Here is a 14,213-nt window from a genome sequence, read left to right as displayed (position 1 = left end):
ATATTCTATTTGCATCAGTCTGTGTAACCGTGAACGGTCTTGTAGTTTGAGCTGTGATCAACCCGCAGTGTTTGTCTACTGTAATCTGCAAATGTCACTTGTTTGAAAAAAGCTGACAGCTCTAAATGCCAGCAACATGACAGTTTGAACTAGAAAGATCTGAGGTTGAAATCCCAGAATGCTGTACTTTAGTGCGTTACACCAAAGCCAAGAAAGGAGACGGGCCACTGATACGAGACAAATTCTTTTCCAATTAGTTCAGATGTCCTTTTCTGTGGGCAGGAAAGTGTCCATATCTGAATGAGGGCAAACGGGGTAAAACTACATGACATTCCTCTCTATTGCACATTGATTTGTGCTGATAATATGTGGATTTTTAATATAAAAATGCCTCTTGCAGCTTTAATGCGTCCTGCACTTCAGCGTGGGAGAACGAACAGTACTTCTAAATAATTCTCCTTCATGGATCAAAGAACTCGGCCAAAAGTGACGATGCTTTCCACAGTGAGAATACTGAACGCCGGAGTCTAAATCGTACTGCCACTCAATCAGAGGAAAAGATTGGCATTTTATGTAAATTAACAATTTTAATAGATCAAATGACTAAAAATAAAAAATGTGTAACGTTGTACAGTTGGTGATGAGCTGAATTTCCCGTCAAGTATTTGTGCACTGCCTGCCCCTCCCACCCCCCCCCCCCCCAGTTTCTGTTAAAGGGGACGAGTAAAAAAAGTACAGACCTTGACCTTACAGACTCAATCGGCACACAAAATGGCATCACAAAATGTCAACTTATTTTAGTATTTAATGGTCAAAGTATGCATATTGGACCATACTACAACATCCTTGTACTATCAGTTTGAATCCACCGTCTGTTGGTTGTATCATCGCTCTCTCTTCTTGGTTCTTGTCTCAACTGTCGATGCCTGAATAATACCAAAAATCTGTTGTAGCATTTGTGTAACGTGTTAGAGCTGTTAATTGACTGTGACAGGATGACTCTTTCAGATAGGTTGTATCTCTTGTTTTCATGATAACTGTCTTCTTAAAGCTATAACAAAGCCCCGTTTCCTTAATGTGCTTCAGATCTAAACGAGTGTCTCCTGAACAACGGCGGCTGCTCTCACATCTGCAAGGACATGGTGATTGGCTTTGAGTGTGACTGCACACCTGGACTTCAGCTCATAGACCACAAGACCTGTGGAGGTAGGTGACCTTTACATTGCATTCATGTTTGAAGGGAATCTTTGGTATTGGTGGTGTAATCGCTCGAGGCAACTCCTCGCCCGTCAATGCATGTCCACTAAGAGCTTGTTTTTGACAGGCTTGGATTATTGTGTCTGACATTATGGAAAGCACCCTACAGAGATTTGTTTGCATTAAAAAAATCATCAAAGCTTTCTCTGTTGATGACGCAGCATTTGTTCAGAGCTGATGGAGGGCCCACTTGGATCCAATTGGGCCCTAGTCACATCTGTTTACACTTGGTTTTAAAATGCATCTTGGGTGATCGGATCACAAGTGGACAGCTCTGAATAAAAGTGTGAACGACCACCAAGACGCATTATTCGTTCACTCAAACCACTTGTCGAGGTGGTCTGGGACGCAGTTGACCACATATCTTTTATAATGGTAACGTTAATGTGTTGTGACGTGTCCCCGACAAGGACGGAACAGGCTTGTGTTCTGCCCTTTTTCTCATCCCAAGTTGGTTCTCAAATTGTGTAAGTTGGCTTTGTCCACGACATGCGACACACTGGTACTTTACCTCTGTATCTAATTTTCAGACATGTTGGGCGATTTGGTTTATATTCCTGTGGTGGCTGCATAGAATTGTTTCCTACTCGTGTGATCCCTACATTTCCAATAGCTGCAGAGTGTTGTGAAGTCCAACAGACAGTGTATGGGGGGAAAAAGGTGGCTGAAATGATTTCCAAAATGTACATGTTTTCATCTAATAATATATTGTGCTTCAATCCATAATTTTTGGCATTTTAGCCTTTAAAAAACATTTTCACTCTGGTCCAAAAACCGTTTGCTCTCCTGCTTGCTGCATGCACCGACACATTATCTTCATTAAAGTTGAATTAATAAAGGACTAACTCACTTAGTCTGATGAATCACTTTAGCCAAACTGAGGATTTATTTTGTTAATAAAAAAAATAAATGTTGAAGCTGAAGATGTCCTAAAGTGTGATGACAGACTTTCAAAGCTTATTTGAAAAAACTAAATAGAAACATAAAATGCAAGTTAAAAAAAATGCACAGTTGGTACAGCCCTAGTCGGATATGTGTAAAACATTTTCAACATTACCACATTTTTAAGACGGTCTGAAAAGAATACCACAGCTCATTGTTGCTCACTGACGTGCTTTTGTTTCAGGGCAGCCATAAACCTCAATTGTATGAAAAGTAGATTAGACAGAACTGTTGACTGTAAACATCACAAGCACTCACAGATTAATCAGAAATCGCAATGCCCTGGTCAGGTTACTGTCCTGGATGTTTTGAAAAGAAAGGACTGGAAAGACTGAGGCTGACGCTGCAATATATTCTGTCTTGCCTAGAAATCACAAATCTGACAGGCTGGGTCACACGTACTGTAGACTGGTGTTGTGCTCTTCTGGCCTCGGTGTGTAATGTGATTTTTCTGTGTTATTTTTCAAAAGTAGAAATCCTGTGTTATGGAGGCACTTATCTGACAGTTTTGTTGTTGAGCCAATCTTGGCCTCAAGCACTGCTTTGGATATTGGGGAATGTGTATAATCCCATCAGGAATGAGTCCCACTGGTTGTACAGGCGCTTAATAAAAGGTATAAACGAACTACTTAAACTCTCCAAACGTGTGTGTGTGTGTGTGTGTATATTTACTTTTAATTCTGATGAGAGCAGCTTGCTGCTAAAGAGCATTTTGGGAAAACATTTATTGTTGGGTAGGATTGTCACTTTGTCTACCCCAAGCTCGCAATCTCATGCAATGGGGATGTTTTCAGTGGTGTTTGGGTTGCAGCAGGGCCGTGTGCAAACGTCTGATACCAGCTGTATCCCCTCTGTTTTCTCTTCCTCCCTCCATCTTCTCGTCTCTCTATCTCTGTTTGCAGACATCAATGAGTGTCTGAACCCCGGAATCTGCAGTCAGATCTGCATCAACCTGAAGGGCGGGTATAAGTGTGAATGCCATAACGGCTACCAGATGGATCCAACCACCGGAGTCTGCAAGGCAGTCGGTGAGTCAATGGCTCAGAATACACTGTTGCTGCCTGAAACGGTGTTTCCTGGTTGTTAAAATAAGGAGACCTGCGTAAGCAAAATGATTAGTGTCTTATTAAAATGTAACTGAATAATGGAGAAAATTGCAAATCATACTTTTGTTTGGTAGAAATATTCTTATTTTAGATGTATAGTTTTGCCCACCTGATTGAAAACACCGGTTTCACACACGAAAAAGTCGGTATTTAAGCTGAGAACAGTTTAAATCTTAAAAGCAGCTTTGAAAACGTGGGCAAGTACATGATAAAAGTAGAAATTATCCTCAACTGATTGTCTTTAATTGATTTAAGAAAATAAAAAAATAACTCCTGTCCTCAAAGAAGGCTCTGGAGTTATCCTACTGCTGTAGATGTCATCCTCTCGTGTGATCACATGCTGTTTGGTCATTTCTGCAGTAACAGGACGATTGTGTTGCCTGTTGACAAAGACCATCACTGTCTTTCAGTCTGATGGTTCTTTGTTTTTCCAAATGACTTGTCCTCTAATCCTATAAACTCTTATTTATAATATATTTACTCTTCTATCAATAATCCTCATGATCTCTATCAGAAATGTCACTAATTTGTCATTTATTTTTAATCAAATGATATCCTGGTTATATGTGACCAACAAATCAATAATTGTGTTGCTCTGATCAGATTCTGGATAACATGGATGGCTAGAAAAGAGAGCTCACACATGACTTAAAACCTTTGATTCCACTGAAGACCTTTCAATCAGAGATTCATCATGTTTAAAAGTTGTGAATGTCTCCAGCGTCAGCCAGTGAAACGGAGCAACCTGAGTTACATTGTGAAGACGGGTTGACTTTCTCTTATTTAACATCGTCCTCCCTGTCCTCAGGTAAGGAGCCCTGCTTGATCTTCACCAACCGCCGTGACATCCGCCGTCTGGGTCTGGAGAGGAAGGAGTACACTCAGATTGTGGAGCAGCAGAGGAACACGGTGGCTCTGGATGCAGACTTCAATCAGCAGATGCTCTTCTGGGCCGACCTGGGCCAGAGGACCATGTATAGGTAGATTACAGACACACGTGTAGTGTGGCTCTGCAAATAGCAGTTTAGTTAGTTGGTCCATATCTCAACATATTTTAGACTGCTTACTATTAAATGTGGTGCATGCATGCCCCCCTCGGGATGAATCTTAAACACTTTGGTGATCCTGTGACTCAGTGCCACGTGATGATTAAACTGAATGTTTTCCTCACAGCACTGTGCTGGACAAACGAGGGGACGTCGGCACCCACAACAAAGTGATCGACAACGTCCAGACTCCCGTGGGGATCGCCGTGGACTGGATCTATAAAAACTTGTACTGGTCTGATCTCAGCACCAAAGCCATTTCTGTAGCCAACTTCAACGGCACCAAGCAGAAAGTTCTGTTCAACAGTGGCCTCAAAGAACCGGCATCGATCGCTGTGGATCCGCTCTCTGGGTGGGTAACAAAGTTTGTTTTGCCGTCAGGTGAAAACCGTTTAACTGTCATCTGTAAATTTACAGCTCTGTGTGTTTGTGTTGGTACTGTAGGTTTCTGTACTGGTCTGACTGGGGCGAGCCAGCCAAGATTGAAAAGTCTGGTATGAACGGAGTGGGCAGACAGGTTCTGGTGGCGACGGACATCCAGTGGCCTAATGGCATCACCCTGGGTAGGAACGTGCACACACACACGCACAGAGGAACCAATGACTCATCCAGAAGTATGCTTCTACCATCACAGCACTTTTTTTTTTTTTTCTTCCCTGCTGTTCCATCAGAAGAACAGGAATAGTCAACATAATAGACTGTTAAACGGCAGCTATAGTTCAATTCATTATCTCATTTCGTCCTCTTGTAGCCACTTATTCAGATAGTTTATACACTTGTTCTCAGCAGTTGGACTGCATCCTAAATTTGGACTCCTTGGTGTTTAGATTGTATCTTCCCCTTCAATTTAGTTCACTACCTTGTTTCAGCTGCCGCTTTAGTTTATTGCAGAGCTTATACTTGCGGTGATTAAAATTAAGACCAAAACTGTTAGACTTCAACTTCAGTATTTACATTTTATCCATACCGTCCAACATCACAATGCTCTGCTTTTGTTCCCCTCCGTGCGTTATCACTGTAGAAAAGCCATCGATTTGTCCTCGCTAATGAAATGTTGTATTGATTTAGATTTTCTCTCTCCCTCTGTTCTTTCTTCCTTATCTCTACCTGCCATGCCTCATCTTCTTTCTGTGTTTATTCTTCCACTCCCTGCTCTCATTTCTTGTCGACACTCTAATATTCAATGTTCATCTGGGCTTCATCCCTCGTATCACTCCTTTCTTTCCTTTCCTACCATGTGTAATTATTCTGTCCCTCCTGTACTTTTCTGCCCTGTCGTTTTTTCCCACTCCCCTGTTTCCCATTTACAATCCACCCTTCTGTTATTTCTTCAATCTCCATCTTTCACATCTTGCCTTCTCTGACGCGCTCCTCTCCCGTTTCTTTTTACGCTTAATCTTCCGCCCAGATCTGATCAAAGGCAGGTTGTACTGGGTCGACTCGAAGCTCCACATGCTCTGTAGCGTCGACCTGAACGGAGACAACAGGAAGAAAGTACTCCAGTCTCCAGAATACCTGGCTCATCCCTTCGCTCTCACTGTGTTTGAGGTACTGCTGATGCTCTATTCTCTCTTTCACACAGGACCGCCATGCTGTGTACAAAGGGCTGTCTTGACAATCCTGAGTCAGGGCTGTGTAAACAATGAAGTGTGTCGTGAGATTTTTGTGCAGAATCGCAGCTCAATTTACTGCCTGCCGTACACTAGAGCAGTGAGTCCCAAACATTCTCTCTCCAACTGGCCCATTTCCTTAAATTAAAACTCATAAATTGTTTAATTTCATGGACAAGTTATTTAAACAAATAACATTACAATTATGTGAAAATTCGTTGTTCATTAAAAATACTTTAGAAATAAAATTTGGTTGGACATGACATTTGACATGAACTAGTAACGCCACTTCTAGAAAACCGAAGGCGCTAACTACATTGCTACATCAATCTGTGATTTACCGTCACAGAGCCAGAGGAATGGCAAAGGAGAGGTGGTTGTTACATTGTTGGTATCTACAGTACAAGGTGCTACTTGGGGACATTGGTTTGGTACGTACCTCTGTTCTAGACGACTTAGAAAAGAGTAAAGTCTGAAACTGTGCAAAAAATAGGGATGTTGCAGCTTCACTATTTACAAGACTAAAACTTATTTTATCAAACAAATGTTTTGATTTTATCTTAATGTTAAGATGAGAGACTTAAGAGAACTCAGTTTTATGACCGCCTTACGCCAAACAGTCGAGATCACGGGCAAACCTTTAATGATTTTATTAAGCTATAAAGCATGTTTAAAAACTTATTGAAATCAGCTGCACTTGGTGGATCACGCCTCGTATCTGAAAACTATAATGGCCGAATGTTAAGGACAGCCCCACTAACTATGATGTCTGCCGGTTAAAACCTGGCTATACATAAATCAGTACTGTGTCCTTCACATCTTTCTGATTCATGGACGCGTTTCTCCATCGCTGTGTCTCTCTCTCATACACCCACTCGTACAACTGCTACCTCGCTCTCTCGCTCAGACAGCGGCCACATTTATTCACATGCAGGCACATGTGCTTATGGTACGGCTCCAATCTGAACACTGTAGTGCACAATCTTAACAAAATGGTATCCAGTGACAGTCTAGTTAAAATAAGTTTTATTAAAACCATGTTTTGCTTCTTTCTATTTCCACCTAATATAAATGTGATCCAACTTCTAACCAGTCTTTTTTGTTTTGGGGTAAACATTTTTGTGGTCCTTACCACAGCAATTTGTTGCTAACGGCATATGGCTATAAGTTTCCGGGGCCGAACTCGCGCTTGTCAACTCTGGTTTCCAATGAGGAAAATGTGCTTTCTCTTCCTGTCCTCTCTCTCCAGGATCGAGTCTTCTGGACAGATGGTGAGAATAAAGCCATCTACGGCGCAAACAAGTTCACGGGCGCTGACGTGGTGACGCTGGCCAGCAACCTGAATGACCCCCAGGACATCATAGTGTACCATGAGCTGATCCAGCTGTCTGGTAAGAACCTGCTGAGAGAGGATGGACATGAGTGATTATTGAGCTGGAAAATCTTATTATTAGAGTCCTGCAGAATCGGTGACACCAGAGCAAACTCTAATTATTTTTTTTCTGCTGCTGTGATTTAATGACAAGAAAGTGAATCATAAATTACTGTAATTCCACATGACACAAGTACATTCAGCACTAACTGTTATCATAATAGTCAGCATCACGCAGCAATTATTGACTACTAGCCACTGATTTATGGAAGGAACCAGTAGGTTTTTGCTTTGTGACAAAACAGTCTTGTGTGCGTACTTGACATGACATAGTCATCAGCATTTGGATTTTGAAAGGTCAGATATTTACTCAGACAAATGGAAAGTTTGAACATTTACAGTTCCGTAATAACTGAGCAGAAGACTTTGTGATGTGACAAACGTAGCAGAAGAGCTTAGTGAAGACGTTATCATGCATACGTGTGAGATATTGGCCAACTCCAGCACTGGCTTAATCGTATGCGTTGAATGACAGATTTTCTCATATTTCTGGCATAATCCGAGCTATTGACCCTTGTGTGCAGGCACTAACTGGTGCGCAGAGAGAGGTGAGAACGGAGGCTGTAGCTACATGTGTCTGCCTGCACCGCAAATCAACAAACACTCGCCCAGATACACCTGTGTGTGTCCGGAGGGACAGGAGCTGGCTGCTGATGGCCACCGCTGCAGACCTGGTGAGTCACGGCACCACGCCGGTGAAACACATTTTATATGCCTATTGATGTCACGTTTACACCTGAACCAGGATCACAGCGTTGCAAGCTACAACTTGCAACGTTAGATTAGGAAATGTTTCAAGAAAAGGAAGAATGTTTTAAATAGAAACTTAAAGAAACCGTTACCAATAATCGATCTGACCGATCTTTTAGTTTGCCTTTTGATGCCTTTAGGACCGTGTGAATGGCATTATGGGAATATGTTGTTGATTATATGTTTGGGAGAGGACAAACCGGGGCTGGTTAAACCGGTAGCTGCTCAACATTCTAATGTGCATTATTTCAATTCCTGTACGTTCCTCTCTGCTTCGTTTTCCCTTTGCTGTGCTGCTCCTCTCAAATGTGCCTCTTCTTAAAGAATTGATTTAAAAACAAAAGGCTAAAGGGAGCTGGGCTTCACGGTAGATCTCATCCCCCAAAACACCGAATCATTTGTAAGAAACAGAATTAATTGAGTCCAATTCTTTGGGTTAAACTGGCTTTGATGCAACAAAGGACACTTATTCTCACTCCCTCCGTTTTCCATCCGCTCAAGCATGTTTCTCTGGAGTGTTCCCTCTGCGAGTCTTGTCTTCTCTCTGTATCCATGCCAGCCACAAACCCAGCTGTCTGTCCGCGTTAGCTACTGTTGAGCTGTCAGACGACTGAGTCGATGGTTGTGATCCAGTTATTTTTTGTCCTCTCTCTCTGCTCCAGTTGTTTTTAGTCTTTAAACGGCTGGCTCCTTACTGCACGCCCAAAGATTAGCCTTTTCATACTGAAGCAGCGTCTGATAGGAACCTGTTGGCTGAATTCAGTGCACATACTGTCCTAATTGTACTCAACTGCAGAGCGAGACACTGGCGTAGACGAAGGACTGGAACATCTCCCTGGAAACTGCGTCCCTCCTGCCCGCCTGAATGAGAGTCTGCCTAGTTGGCCTGTTGAGTTTTCTTTAAGACTTCTCTTCTTTACTTTATTCCCAGTGAGAACTGAGACTGTGTCAAGAAACTCTGGAAACAGTTTGTGCAGCCTGTGCACCTCTTTTTCCTGCTCCAGTTATATCTACCTCAAATGTTTCTCAGATCCATGCTGTATATTGGTGAAATAAGTAGAATTTCCAGGTGTCTTACTTGCATGGCTCAAAAGTAAACTATTTACTTTTGACTTGGAGACCAAGTTAATTTGGAAAGCTATAACACAACAGAGATGGGATGCAAATGTATCATGACCCATAATCTGGATGGCCACAATTATAGGAAAATGTACTGGAATTTTCCTTCAAACCCTAGCTGGCATTACTAGTTTGTTTATGGATCAACAACTTATTACATTGGCATTTCAGGGACTATATTCAACATTTTGTTTACTTCAGCCTACAACCAGAACAAAGGTGTCGGTATGCTTGAAATGACCCTGTTTGTACAGCGAGTCTGTGTTCAGAGCTTTTCTAAACGGCCTCCCTCACAGGTGAAGAGTGGGGTTAATTCCACATATAAGACCGTCTCTCCTCGAAGACGTTTCATAGAGTTGTCCTTGAGTGTAGACACTTAGTGACATGTTGTTGTGTGACAAATGAAAAGGGATCTGGAGAGACGGGTTAATGCCATGCTTGCTTTCTCACCTCTGAGTGAAGTGGGTTGTCTGCTTCAGAAATGTGCAGAAATTATTGGGTGCAGGGGCATTTCAGACGCCGTTCAACAAGCACTTGTGTTGAAGCATACAGACGCCCATAGTTCATTATTGCATGTATTTTACCACAACACCAGACCTAATTTGTATTATTAAAAAAAAAAAAAGAAGGGGGGAATAGAGGTATGACACCAGAATATGGTACGGTAGGGACGAACTCTCTGCACCAATAACAATTTGCCAGCTCTGTAGCAGGTTTCACAGCCTGCCTGCTCTACACAGATGTAATGGTCTTGGTGTAGTGAAAGTCCCTGCAGCCTGACTTGGCCTCCACATGGGCTGTTTGGGAATCCTGAGCTGCCTCCAGGCTTTTTACCGCTGCTGTGATAACGGAATGTACCACCCATCCTGTGTTTCTCTTCTCTGCAGGAATAAAGACTCTCAAGCTGTATAAAATCGAGCTGTGTGCGAGAGAGTGCATGCATTCAGCTCTAGGGTGCATTTGTGAGCGTGTTGATTCATGCAAACTTGTTTTTTTTTTTTTTTTATCCAAGCGAGTGTCTTGAGCGTGGGCAATTCTGCAAGTTTTTGTGAGTGTTTCTACAGCTGTGTCTACATGCCTGTCTGTATCTCTGATACTGTTTGAATGTGAGAATTGTGTGGGAGGAGTTAAAGAGGGATGCCTGTCACTGGCTGAATGCTCCTCCACTTTGCTCCCTAGTTGGGCCGGAGCCAAAAATCCTCGCTGCTCTTTGCTGAACCGTCAGCTGACATATTTATCCCATTTTCCAGCCGTTGCAGCTGAAGCGAATAGCAACTGTGGAGCATTGTGCGGTCGCAGCTTTGGCCGGCTCTAATCTAGTTGGTGAAAGAAAGTAAAAAGCAATGCTCTTCACTTCAGGGGTTGAACCTGAAACTACCATTGTGGGATTGAAATAACAGCCTTTAGAGGTAACTGGAGAGAGCTTTCCTTCAGGCTGAACAAACTCGCGATCAAATGGAGGATGTCGGGACTCCACTTAGTTCCACACTAAAATATTATTCATCATTATTCGAACCTGTTTTAGATTAAGGGTTTTACGCTCATTCAATATTTTATCAAAGCTCTATTCTGAATCAAACATGCTAATCAAATACAAGTCCTTTCCAATCCCTTATTAAACTTCCAGCAGTCTCGAAGGTGTATGAGCGCTAGTTTCCTGTCGATAAAGGCTTTGCAAACTGTTTTCGTCAGAGTTCGACTGTGCTTACTGTTTGGCAGTAAAAATAATGTGCATTCATTTCCGCCTCCTACACGGCAGACCTAACGGCCCTGTGAATTTACAGTAAACAAAGCAACACTCTGCTGCCTCTGCTAATCAAGGCTGCATTGATTCGCCTGCAAGGATTTTATTGTTGCTGCAGCTGGCTGTCCTGATTGTAGAGCTGCAGATAAAGACGCTGTGATCAATGCGGTTTACTGTGCGATGTGGCTTTAGACCGGTTGGATTCCTTCTGCATGTCGTCTGCTCACTTTCCAACTTTTGTTTGTGTCTGGCTTTATTAACTGCAGGAAAATCCTGAGGATTGCCTCCATGTCAGTCTGTAAAGCTGCTTCTGTTTGTGCATATCGTCCGTGGTGTGAGGAATGTAGCTCTTGTGTCTTATCTTGGTGATTGCTGCTTTCTTGCTGAACAAAAAATGGATCCCACTTTCATCTATCGAGCGTTTATTTACTAGTTTAGTCTCCTGAGATCTGGTCTATTTTCAAAGGCCTACTTTGCGCTTGTGTAGAGTTTAAAAATAGAGCAACTTCTGTAGCCTGTTTTGTTGTCAAAAGCTTGACTCTTGGCTCTCTGTGACAGAACATTCTTCCAAAGGTCCCTCAAAGGATGATGGGAAAGCTCTGGTAAGACCGTCAGCTGTCGCCTGCTCTGCTGCCAAAGCTAACTGCTAACTCGCTTTAAAGAATGCTGTGCTGTGTTCAAAAATGAATTAAGTTGCTCTTCTCCTTCCTTACTGTGGATCGGGTGGTGTTTCCCCATTTTATTTGTTAAACTGGACATCTGTCCTTTTGAATTGTTTTTGGCTGCAGCCTTAGTTGCAGTGAATTTGCCACGTCTGCGCTCGAATCAGCCATAATGCCAACATTGAAGTTCTTTCCACAGTGCTGCAGAGATTTTTAATGTTCTGGGTCTACCATATCCAGAATGACTGCTTCTGCCCGTGCTTTGGTGTGTGTTGGGTTCTGACACACATTCAGAAGTGTTGTGGGCCTTGGTGCGTTTCAGATAAATAATTGAAGTCTTATTCTGAATTTGTAACTTGGTATTGAATGGGTCGTTCTATTCCAACTGTCCTCTGGTCTATTATTCAGGTCTGAAAGTTGTGAGCCATAACAAGTCTATAGTGAGCAGTAAACAGAGTTTCAGCACAAACTCTATTCAGAGTTGCTTCCAACTTTGATTTAACCGTTGACAACCTGTGGCTGTGTCCTTGCTGGTGTGCTCTTCTAGTTTCCAATAACAGAGTGCGACGTCCTTACTCATATTTCTGCTCAGTTTACATTTTCCCTTTTTTCTGTTGTAGTTTGAGATTTTTCTTTATCTCACTGCAAAAATGTTGTGTTTTTCTATTTCTCTTTGGATTTTATCACAATTTGTGTGTAATCTATTCAAAGATCAAATTAACACAGGCTTTGTGCCATGAGTACAGCTCTGAATGGCTCTCAGCTGGTGAATCAAAATGTTTCAGGTCCATTTCATTTGTCCCTCCTGTTGTGAGACCAGAATGTAATCAGAGAGGCGGCTCCCATTGTCCCATTAATGATGGATTTTTTTTATTTTTTTTTATGGTGTTATGTTACTTAACCGATGTATGTTAGTCTAACGTCCGCTGTATGTAGATTTAGCCAGAGTGCTCAGTCCTGCAAACATTTCAGACTCAAGTTTTAAAATGGGATTGGTGAACTTGTGCTAGAATGAAGTGTTTGCTCACTACCTTTCTCCTAATCTTCTGAAAAATGCAGTTGGTGATTGACTTTCACAAGAAATGGGGCCCTAATCAGCAACACACGGTTGACTGAGTTCTTGTTTGTTGTTCTCGTGACTTTAATTCAGTTAGTTTGACCGTTTTTGTGTTCAAGCCATATTGGTGGTAAAAGCGTTCTGCTCTCTTCCCCCTGCTGCACATGCAACACTGTAGAGCTCTTAGGATGCATCTGCACAGTGTTCATGTTTTGTTCTGATCCATTGTTACTGGTGAGGAAGATATTCTGGATATTAATCCAGTTTAGCATCAAACTCTGTTGGCAAAGGTTTGACTGCAAGAACAGCCCATGAGCAGAGCAGCACCTAGTGGCAGACACTAGGAAGTACAAACAAACTACCAAAACAAAGTGTGTGTGTGTGTGGAAATACAACAGAACACAAGAATGAATGCCCACACCAGGGGTCAAAAAAAGATCTTGCAGGGTTTTCTTTATTTTTTAAATTATTCCATGGAAACTCAAGTTACAGCCCTGGATTAGGTCTATAACTAAAGAGGTGCTTAAACATGTTAAAACTTCAAAATAGATTATCAGCAGACTTCTAGTCTCTTCTGCTTATTGTCAACAAATCTCAAATACCGGTAATAAAGCCTGATGTGTATTCTTCCTCTGTGCCATAGAGCTCTATTTTAATAATGCTTCAATAAGCCTCACTGTTGTATTGGGCGACATGTTCCTTAATATAATACACACACTATGCAGCTTAATTTGACTCAATCCCACCTACACCGACCTGCTGCTCGAAATACTCACTAGAGCACCAAATGTGTGTTAATCCGCCACTGAAAATCCACCCCAACGCATGCAATGTGTTTCCCCGTTTGAGTAATGCTTGATGATGTTAAACATGTATAGTTTAATTTATTTCAAGGACTTTGTAATTTCCTGTGAGCTGTTCTGTAAAGATTTATGTTTGCAAGAGGAACCAATGGGCTGAAGTCACTGTATGGAGAGACAGACTAACACATTTTTGCTTTGAGTCTCTTCTTTTTTTTTTTCATGCATTACCATTTTGTAGTTGGCATGTTGGTTACATCACCAAGCTATTTGGCAGCAGAGCAGACCGACTGCCAGGAAGAACATGAGTTAACAAACCCTGTGTTTTGTCTCTTTGTCCTGAAGTCTTTCAGCCGAGCTGTTTGCCAGTCATGTCACTCACTCGTCGCCGACACAAAATTCTCCGACTGGATTTTTTTTTTTTTTTTTTTTTTTTTTTTTTTTTTGGAACACAGGTTTTCCTTGTTTTCTACATGTTTACTCAAATTTTTTTTTATACTTTTAAAAATAACTATCTTAACTGTTCATGGTGAATCCAAAAAGAGGGCATTTAGATATGTGAACTCATGAAGGCTCACGATCATTGTGGCCCTGTTTCCCCGGTATCTCTTATAGGGACGGCCTTCCCTTGAGGCCTTTTGATCATGCACACACACTAACCATCTGACACAGGATGTGTCGGTCTGAC

General features: G+C 42.0%; 1 protein-coding gene across 1 annotated transcript in view; it reads left to right on the top strand.

The window, feature by feature from the left end:
* The window catches only part of vldlr (very low density lipoprotein receptor), a 42,916-nt gene that overhangs the window by 25,877 nt on the left and 2,826 nt on the right, over nucleotides 1-14,213 (top strand). The window contains exons 9-16 of the mRNA XM_031855951.1: nucleotides 1,087-1,206; nucleotides 3,102-3,227; nucleotides 4,114-4,285; nucleotides 4,479-4,703; nucleotides 4,796-4,914; nucleotides 5,760-5,899; nucleotides 7,211-7,352; nucleotides 7,918-8,067. Coding sequence (XP_031711811.1) covers nucleotides 1,087-1,206; nucleotides 3,102-3,227; nucleotides 4,114-4,285; nucleotides 4,479-4,703; nucleotides 4,796-4,914; nucleotides 5,760-5,899; nucleotides 7,211-7,352; nucleotides 7,918-8,067 — 1,194 coding nt within the window. The remainder of the gene's footprint in view (nucleotides 1-1,086; nucleotides 1,207-3,101; nucleotides 3,228-4,113; nucleotides 4,286-4,478; nucleotides 4,704-4,795; nucleotides 4,915-5,759; nucleotides 5,900-7,210; nucleotides 7,353-7,917; nucleotides 8,068-14,213) is intronic.

The sequence above is a fragment of the Anarrhichthys ocellatus genome, unplaced genomic scaffold (genome assembly GCF_004355925.1).
Source record: "Anarrhichthys ocellatus isolate YVR2014 unplaced genomic scaffold, GSC_Weel_1.0 scaffold16, whole genome shotgun sequence".
NCBI classification, from domain to species: Eukaryota; Metazoa; Chordata; class Actinopteri; order Perciformes; family Anarhichadidae; genus Anarrhichthys; species Anarrhichthys ocellatus.
This window is presented reverse-complemented; position numbering and strand designations above follow the sequence as displayed.